Source organism: Sinocyclocheilus anshuiensis, unplaced genomic scaffold (genome assembly GCF_001515605.1).
Source record: "Sinocyclocheilus anshuiensis isolate Anshui unplaced genomic scaffold, SAMN03320099.WGS_v1.1 scaffold106, whole genome shotgun sequence".
In the NCBI taxonomy this organism is placed as follows: Eukaryota; Metazoa; Chordata; class Actinopteri; order Cypriniformes; family Cyprinidae; genus Sinocyclocheilus; species Sinocyclocheilus anshuiensis.
Window position 1 is genome coordinate 1,473,719 of NW_015542347.1, and position 10,409 is coordinate 1,484,127.

At 33.5% G+C, this 10,409-nt stretch overlaps 1 protein-coding gene across 1 annotated transcript in view; it reads right to left on the reverse strand.

Moving 5' to 3' along the window:
• myripb (myosin VIIA and Rab interacting protein b) overlaps positions 1-10,409 on the reverse strand; it is a 231,359-nt gene that overhangs the window by 17,174 nt on the left and 203,776 nt on the right. The window contains exons 6-8 of the mRNA XM_016490029.1: positions 8,361-8,458; positions 7,996-8,076; positions 5,590-5,763 (exon numbers count right to left, since the gene is read on the reverse strand). Of these exons, the coding sequence (XP_016345515.1) occupies positions 5,590-5,763; positions 7,996-8,076; positions 8,361-8,458 (353 nt within the window). The remainder of the gene's footprint in view (positions 1-5,589; positions 5,764-7,995; positions 8,077-8,360; positions 8,459-10,409) is intronic.

The window sequence follows — 10,409 nt, forward strand, 5'->3', positions numbered from 1 at the left end:
ATAATAGACATTATTTGATGTTTCTTACTGTTTTTACTGTAATTTTTTATAAATAATATGCATGGAAATATACCGGTATGTCTTTGTGTAGGCAGATGGTTAATTATAGGGACATTCCATGTCAACTCAGCCAGAGGTTTCTGGCTCAAATTTGTGATTTTGCTCATATTTTTTTTGAAGAAAGATAAACATGTTTAGTGATGAAAGACAAAATATTAAATGTCATGGATGAATATTTACAGAGTAATCTGCTTTTTTGTAGCGGAGGGTCAAAATGGCAATTTTCACCTGAGATTCAGAGCCAAATTACAGGGGGCTAAAAATGACCTCAGAAAGATGGCAGCATCATAATGTTACTTTTACACAGAGATTGGTAGGTCTATTAGTAAAATCTGTTGACTTTAGCAATCTGTATAGCATTACGTGCCAATGGTGACCATTCAAAAATGAGGAAAGAGCATTTTTCAATTTTTTTCTCCAAATTTTGCAGGCCTGTAATTCAACAAGTATTAAATATATCTTAATGCCCTTTCAGATTTTAGGTCTTAACAAACTTTTCTTTTGATGTCTTCATTTTTAAGGCCCTATATTGTTCAGTTCCAGAGATATTGGAATTTCAATATGGCTCCAGGAGTAAATCGTTAAATTGTACACTTTTAAAGGTCAAAAACCAAATTTGGATCAATTTGCAAAAATATGATACTTATTTTCTTTTAAAGAGGAATGTCTGAAGAACAAATAATGTTGAAACTAGAAATGTATCTTGTTTTCTTCAGTCAAAACAACTGCATTGAACATAACTGTCCGAAGGCCACAAATATTCTTTTTCCAAAGTTTGCGTGCCTATAACTCAAGTAGTCTTAAAGATATTGCAATATGATTTTAGATTCTAGTTCTTAATAAACTTTTCTTTTGGAATCTTCATTTTCAAGGCCCTACATGATTCAGTCCCAGGGATATGGGGACCTCAATGAGGCTCCATATTCAGATAATATTCATATTCAAAAATATGAGCCAGGGAAGTTTCTCAAATTTGGTTGATGCTCCGGGGGGTGAATACAGACCTCCTGTATTGAATCGATGGGTTTTTGTAAGAAAAATATCCAATAAATCGTTAAATTGTACACTTTTAAAGGTCAAAAACCAAATTTGGATCAATTTGCAAAAATATGATACTTATTTTCTTTTAAAGAGGAATGTCTGAAGAACAAATAATGTTGAAACTAGAAATGTATCTTGTTTTCTTCAGTCAAAACAACTGCATTGAACATAACTGTCCGAAGGCCACAAATATTCTTTTTCCAAAGTTTGCGTGCCTATAACTCAAGTAGTCTTAAAGATATTGCAATATGATTTTAGATTCTAGTTCTTAATAAACTTTTCTTTTGGAATCTTCATTTTCAAGGCCTTACATCATTCAGTCCCAAAGATGGGGGGGGGATAGGTCTCAATGAGGCTCCAGATTGTTGAATATTACCCATTTTCAGTGGTCAAAAACCAAATGTTGGTCAATTTGTATACAGCCTATACTCATTTAATTGAAAGAACAATGTCTGAAGAATAAATAATGTTGAAATTAGAATTGTATCTTGTTTTTCATCTATCAAAACAATATGTATAAAACATACCTGCAGGAGTGCTAAAAATACACTGAAATGGACAAGCTGAGGCACATTACCTTTCTTTCAGTAGTCTATTCATAAGATTCTATATTTTAATCAGTTTCAGGGATATTTTGAAGAAGGGATTGTGTTCATTTTAACAGCTTCTGAAGCTACCAAGAATTCAGATATGCAGTTTTGTAACATGTTTAAAACAAATCCCATGCCTCCTAGGGAAAAGTGGCTGCTTTTGCCACACATTGCATTCACATAAATTTTCCTCATCTTGAATAATTATTAGACTTTCTTTTTCTTTTTTATTGTTATATAATGTGAAGCTTCATCAGATTAAGTAGTATCTACTGCTAAAGGGCATATTTGGCAGAATCACTGATAGTACCTCAAACCTTTAAGATCTCTCACACTTGGAATAATTAACACTGGGTAATTCTAAACCCCAGGAAAACGGGAGCCTAAGTAATAATATTTCACATTTCACACTGTTCATACTTTACATAGAGTTAACAATTAATCCTTTCTCTGGAGAATCATCACTTGTCAAAGAGAATGCTGATCTTGACTTCTAAACACATGTCCACCAACCCACATGTACAACATTAGTAATTTAAAATGATTGAAACTGTGAACCAATAATTAAAAAAATTAAAAATAATTTATTATATATTATTACTATATACGTTATTGTAAGATAAAAAAAAAATCAGTTATTTTATTTAGGAAGGATGCAATAAATTGACATTTGATATAGACATTTATAATGTTACTTTATTTATTTATTTACTTTTTGATATTTCAAAAAATGTTGTTCTTTTGAACTTTCTATTTGTCAAACAAAAAAATATATCATGGTTTACACAAAAATATTAAGCAGCACAAATGTTTTTAACATCGATAATAATAGACATTATTTGATGTTTCTTACTGTTTTTACTGTAATTTTTTATAAATAATATGCATGGAAATATACCGGTATGTCTTTGTGTAGGCAGATGGTTAATTATAGGGACATTCCATGTCAACTCAGCCAGAGGTTTCTGGCTCAAATTTGTGATTTTGCTCATATTTTTTTTGAAGAAAGATAAACATGTTTAGTGATGAAAGACAAAATATTAAATGTCATGGATGAATATTTACAGAGTAATCTGCTTTTTTGTAGCGGAGGGTCAAAATGGCAATTTTCACCTGAGATTCAGAGCCAAATTACAGGGGGCTAAAAATGACCTCAGAAAGATGGCAGCATCATAATGTTACTTTTACACAGAGATTGGTAGGTCTATTAGTAAAATCTGTTGACTTTAGCAATCTGTATAGCATTACGTGCCAATGGTGACCATTCAAAAATGAGGAAAGAGCATTTTTCAATTTTTTTCTCCAAATTTTGCAGGCCTGTAATTCAACAAGTATTAAATATATCTTAATGCCCTTTCAGATTTTAGGTCTTAACAAACTTTTCTTTTGATGTCTTCATTTTTAAGGCCCTATATTGTTCAGTTCCAGAGATATTGGAATTTCAATATGGCTCCAGGAGTAAATCGTTAAATTGTACACTTTTAAAGGTCAAAAACCAAATTTGGATCAATTTGCAAAAATATGATACTTATTTTCTTTTAAAGAGGAATGTCTGAAGAACAAATAATGTTGAAACTAGAAATGTATCTTGTTTTCTTCAGTCAAAACAACTGCATTGAACATAACTGTCCGAAGGCCACAAATATTCTTTTTCCAAAGTTTGCGTGCCTATAACTCAAGTAGTCTTAAAGATATTGCAATATGATTTTAGATTCTAGTTCTTAATAAACTTTTCTTTTGGAATCTTCATTTTCAAGGCCTTACATCATTCAGTCCCAAAGATGGGGGGGGGATAGGTCTCAATGAGGCTCCAGATTGTTGAATATTACCCATTTTCAGTGGTCAAAAACCAAATGTTGGTCAATTTGTATACAGCCTATACTCATTTAATTGAAAGAACAATGTCTGAAGAATAAATAATGTTGAAATTAGAATTGTATCTTGTTTTTCATCTATCAAAACAATATGTATAAAACATACCTGCAGGAGTGCTAAAAATACACTGAAATGGACAAGCTGAGGCACATTACCTTTCTTTCAGTAGTCTATTCATAAGATTCTATATTTTAATCAGTTTCAGGGATATTTTGAAGAAGGGATTGTGTTCATTTTAACAGCTTCTGAAGCTACCAAGAATTCAGATATGCAGTTTTGTAACATGTTTAAAACAAATCCCATGCCTCCTAGGGAAAAGTGGCTGCTTTTGCCACACATTGCATTCACATAAATTTTCCTCATCTTGAATAATTATTAGACTTTCTTTTTCTTTTTTATTGTTATATAATGTGAAGCTTCATCAGATTAAGTAGTATCTACTGCTAAAGGGCATATTTGGCAGAATCACTGATAGTAGGCTACCTCAAACATTTAAGATCTCTTACACTTGGAATAATTAACACTGGGTAATTCTAAACCCCAGGAAAACGGGAGCCTAAGTAATAATATTTCACATTTCACACTGTTCATACTTTACATAGAGTTAACAATTAATCCTGGTCATTCATAATCTGACGAATTCTTCAGATATTCTGCTTTAAATACAACTAGATAAAAAAGTTTGTCAAGACAAACTTTAGGTTGGCTTGAGAAAGCCTAGCCTATAAGTTTAAAGCAGCTGTAAAAGCTTGAGGTTTGAAAATTTAGATAAATTAGAAAATTAGCATGTTGCTAGCATGATTAGCATGCAGCTAGCATGTTGCTAATCATGTGTCTAGCATTATTAGCATGTTGTTGACATTATTAGCAAGTTGTTGATTAGCATGCAGTTAACATGTTGCTAATCATGTTTCTAGCATGATTAGCATGTAACTAGCATAATTAGCATGAAGTTAGCATGTTGCTAATCTTGTTTCTAGCATGATTAGCATGTAGTTAGCATGTTGCTAATCATGTTTCTAGCATGATTAGCATGTAACTAGCATAATTAGCATGAAGTTAGCATGTTGCTAATCATGTTCCTAGCATGAGTTACAGGCCTGCAAACTTTGGAGAAAAAACTTGAAAAGTGCTCTTTCCCCATTTTTGAACAGTCACCATTGGCACATAATGCAACAATGATTGCTAAAGTCAACAGATTTGACTAATAGACCTACCAATCTCTGTGTAAAAGTAACATTATGATGTTGCCATCTTTCTGAAGTAATTTTTAGCCCCCTGTAATTTGGCTCTGAATTTCAGGTGAAAGTTACCATTTTGACCCCCTCTACAAAAAAGCGGATTGCTCAGTAAATATTAATCTATGACATTTAATATTTTGGCTTTCGTCACTATACATGCTGAACTTTCTTCAGAAAAATATTAGCAAAATCAAAAATTTGAGTCGGGAAAGTTTCTGAAATTTGGTTGATTTGACACGGAATGACCCTATAGTAGTTTACAATAGTGTGGATATTGAGTTACTCAAAAATAGTAATTACCTGTAGTAATTATGTGATAATCATTATGTTATAATTTACACATGTCTGACAGTTTTCTGCACAAACTGTTCTTTTATGCACAATTTGCATTTGGTTGTAGTTAAAAGTTTGTTTGTAGCTGTAGGAACCAAGCAAGTTGCATTAAATGAGTTTCACCAATAGGGGGTGTTAGAGAATTGCATTTATACCTTACTGACTTATAAAAATTTCTAAAGGGAAATCACAGGAATGCAGCTATACTGAATATCACTAAAATGTGTGTGATTATTGACAAATAAGCTTTTATCAGTATTCTTCTCTCTTGTAGTACAGCCATTGCTTTTCATAGATTCCGGCATTATTGTTAACACTATGTTTTTGCATGCTGCAGCAGAAGAAATTGTGTATGTTACAGATGAGGTCAGGAATATCAAATAAGCACTGCAAAACACATAAATATTGTATTTTAGGTGCATGTTATGGTAGCTTTAACATGTTCTTACCCACAGCGGATAGGAGCTGGTACTGTCGGTCTGTGCTACTGCGCCGTGCTGAGAGGTGGAGTGTGAATGCTGCGTTGTGTGTGTGTTTTGTGTTGCGGTAGGGGAAGGAAGCTCACTACTCTGAGGCCATACAAACTCAGCCTGAATCTCAGACCGTTTTCCCCTCTGAATGATCTACAGAAAAAAGACATGGAAAAAGAAGATAAACAGACAGCTGGGTAAGAGTTGCATCCTGATTCCCAACCGCACTATACGGAATTCATATCCAAACTATATGGTGTAGTATGCAAGATTATGACTAATGTGTCTCAAACCATACCATTGTGCATTGAAAATAACATGCCAAATGTCTACAGATGGATTATCAAAGCTTTTGGGCTAATTTTCATCTTGATTTTTTTGTGCTACAGTGGAGGTTGTGACAAGATAAAGTTGACGTGTCAAGGAAACTGAGTTATATATGAACAAATTACTCACTAGATAATTCTCATCACCTAAGAATTACATGAGTGAATCTCCAGTCAAGAACATAACTAGTACATATTTCACCACAATAAGAAAAAAAATTGGAAATTGTATTTTACTTACTGAAAATAAAGCCTATGTTTAATTCTATTAAGATGTTTTTTTTTGCAGTTTTAAAATGCCAAGTCATATTCTCATTAAAGAAATGTAAAGAAAACCAATGGTATAAATTATTTAAATTGCAATCATGGTAGTATGTTTGTATTGTCTATATATAAAAACATCACTGTATGAAATTAATGTAACCCTGTTTCTTCTCCTTATTTTCTTATTTCTTTAAAATTCTTAAAATGCCCCTATTATGTATTTTTGAAAAGTACCTTTCATGCAGTGTGTAACACAGCTCTAAGTGAATGAAAACATCCTGCAAAATTTTAAATCTGAAAGTGCACCGTGTATAAAGTTATTGTCTCTCAAAAGAAAGAGTCAACTCTGAATTATTGAGACCAGTCGTTTTTAAAACGAATCCCAAGCCGTTTCATGTTGACTCCACATGAAACATTAGCATATTGCCCGCCCACTTGTTGGTCTTTTCACATTGGTCTGACTGAAAGTGCAAATTCATTCTTTGCCACTAGGTGTCGCTTTTGGAGTGGTAAAAATAGCAGTTTCCCCAGTAACGCTGTACACAAAGCAGCACTGCGCTCACAAACGCGCTTTATCAGGCATTACAGGCAAGATGAAATGAAAATGAGACCAACTGGACCAATCACCGCAGATTAGCATCACGCAAAGGAGGGGTTTGGAAAAATGAATCATTGAGCGAATCGTCTGGGAGTCGTTGAGCAAGTAAGGTAAAATAAATGCATATTATAAGACAATGAATGTGTTTTTTGACCTTGCATGCATGTCAACCTGTTGTTGGGGATTCCCAAAACCAAAATATGAACCTTTCATTACCCATAATAGGGGCACTTTAATAAATCATGGTCACATGTACTACCGTTCAAAGTTTTAGGGTCAGTAAGAGATTTCAAAATCTTTATTTGATAAAATATACCGCAGAAAGAGTAATACTGTAAATATTATAAGACATTTAAAATAAAGATTTTCTATTATAATATTAAAAGCTGATTTTTTTTTTATTACTGGAGTCTTCAGGAAGTCATGGGAAGTCGTGGCCTAATGGTTAGAGAGTCGGACTCGTAACCCAAAGGTTGCGGGTTCGAGTCTCGTACTGGCAGGGATTGTAGGTGGGGGGAGTGAATGTACAGCGCTCTCTCCCACCTTCAATACCACGACTGAGGTGCCCTTGAGCAAGGCACCGAACCCCCAACTGCTCCCCGGGCGCCGCAGCAAAAAAATGTCTGTCCACTGCTCCGGGTGTGTGTTCACGGTGTGTGTGTGTTCACTGCTGTGTGTGTGCACTTTGGATGGGATAAATGCAGAGCACTAATTCCGAGTATGGGTCACCATACTTGGCCACATGTCACGTCACTTTTTTCACTTTCAGTTTCACAGGATCTTTGAGAAATCATTTGAATATTCTGATGTGCATTTCTTTAATGTTGAAAACTGTTTTTTTTTGTGTGTGTGTGGAAACTGTGATACATTTTTCATGTTTCCTTGATGAATAGACAAGAAAAGCAAGTAGAAGTCTTTTGTAGCATTGTACTGGTAATGTCTTTGCTGTCACTTTTGATCAGTGTAATGTGTCCTTGCAGTATAAAGTATTAATTTCATAAAAAAGAAATCGTACTGACCCTGACACATTTGAAAGGTATACATGTTATTGTTATTATTATTATTATTGACCTGAACATAATTTTTGAGAAATTGCCCCTCCATCTTTTAGTATCAAGCAGAGTTATGTGAATTGGGATTCAGTCAAATTACTATACATTACAATGTATTTCTCTCTGTAACAAAAAAAGCTCTTACTTTTTGAACAATTGTTGTGGCAAGTTCCTCTATAAGTTCTTCCTTGTGGTCACGCAAATAGCGAGCCTCATTCTGTTTCTCCTGTCATATAAAAGAGAAAGAGAGGCAGCCATGAGACAGAAAAGTGCAACTGCAGTAAGATATTCATGGAACATGAGTAATGGTCGAAACTGAGAGATGGATGAGTCAACAGCATTTAAAATCTACAAAATAAAGTGATATTTGTATGCAGGAGCCTTATATGGGTGCTCAGAACAACAGATGAATGTAAGCATGAAAGCCTGATGGATAAGTGGATACTTGGATGGGTGGATGAAGGATGAACTGATGGTTTGATGAATGATATATAAAGAGGAGTCTCTAACCAGACTGTCTCTGTAGCTCTCAGCTTTAGCAACGGCTTCCTCTATCGCCTCTTCTGCCACACGTAGAGCAACGGTGAGCGTGTCTGCCATGCTGTGACCTGTATGCACATATACACAGTTACAACTCTTTATCTGTTAAATGTCTATAAAACTAGATGCAAAGTGAAAGCTACTTGTTTTTTTCTGTGGATGTGTTTGTGTTTTGTGTTTGTGTGTGTCGAGTGTTAATCTTCATAGTAATGCATGTACTGTTCAAGTACAGCAGTGATTACAGCAATTGACCAACACTCATAATCAAGAGTCATTGTTCCTCATGCCAACAGGTAACTCAGTATAACACAGGACATATTGCCAAATTTCCCTGTGTGTCTGTGTCTGTAGAGAAGGAGTTTTAAGTTTAGAGTTATCAAAGGGAAAGTTGAAATAAAGTCTTCTGTTGTCAGGCCTGATGCAAGTTCTGCGCGCATCGAAAGGCACACAAATGGTTTATATTCAGTAAATCTGACTGAATTCAGATGCTTTGAGCAGTTACAGATAGGCTTTTGGGTTTCATGTAGACTAATTACCTTGTACTATATTGTTCACGAGTTTAGGGTCAGTAACTTTTTTTTTAAAGAAATAATACTTTTATTCAGCAAGGATAAGTTGATCAAAAGTTACAGTAAATACATTTAAATGTTACAAAATATTACTATTTCAAATACATGTCGTGCTTTTAGAACTTTCTATTTCTTGGAATAGAATCTTGGAAAAACATGTATCATTATTCTACAAAAATATTAATCTGCACAACTGATTTCAACATTGATAACAATAATAAATATTTCTTAATCAGCAATATCAGAATGATTTCTGAAGGATCATGTGACACTGAAGACTGGAGTAATGGCTGCTAAAAATTAAGCTTTGCCATCACAGAAATAAATTGTTTTGAAATATATTTTTGTCTTAATATTTCATAATATTACTGCCTTTACTGTATTTTTAATCAAATAAAAGCAGCCTTGGCGAACATAAGAGACTTTATTATAAAAAACATTAAAGAATCTTACCGACCCCAAACTTTTGAATAGTATTGTAAATGTGATGATCCACCTATCAGTTAAATAAGATATAGAAATGACCAAGTCTCAATTGCCCATTTTTGATAATAATTGTATTATTTATGGCTGTTTAAAAAAAAAAAAAAAAACCTCAATAAATTGCCAAATTTATTGGCAATCTCAATTTATCGTCACTTCATGTTTGTTGCTGCTGCGTTTTGAGTTGAACAGGGTTTCTACAGACATGAACAAGTTAAATTTAAGATTTAAGACCTTTTTAATACCACATATAAAATTTAAGTCCTAAACCTGTAATGGAAATACACATTATATTACATACATATATGTAATATTTAATGTTTAACGTAAAAAGAAAACAAAATATCATCACTGTAATAAATTATATTTATTACTAATATATATATAGTGAACTTTTCATATCAGAAGACAATATTCCATGCAAAATATCCCCACAAAAGTACCGCATCACCAAGATTTTTGGTGGTGCAAACAACAAAACAAACAAAGTGTTCTATCAGCTTTTACATACTTAAATCTGCATATTTGTATTTACCTTTACAAAGGCCTTGGCTTTGTTATGAATAATTTTTGTTGTCGAAATAGTACAAAAACAGGCAATATGGTGTCTGAAACGTAAGTCTCTTAATTAACGTCTAGTTTATTGAACTGTTGTAAAAAAATCAATATCACATTTGTAATCATGGTAATTTTTGGAGAAAAAAACGGACTCTTCATGTGAAATTGATTAACTATATGAAGTGGTATAATTATATACATTTTCTGCCCCCATGTCTTGAATTTGTGATCATTCTGAATGTATTTTAATAGACCGAATCATGCAGTGATCAGGCAGAGCACTAGACTTCACGTAATGCGTGCACTCTGTAGGTGTTTTGAATGTTTGTTTTTTTTGCGTCGTGAGAATATTGAGCAAAATAGCTCACTTGTCATGGTGTTATTTAACTATATCATGTTATGAATAAAC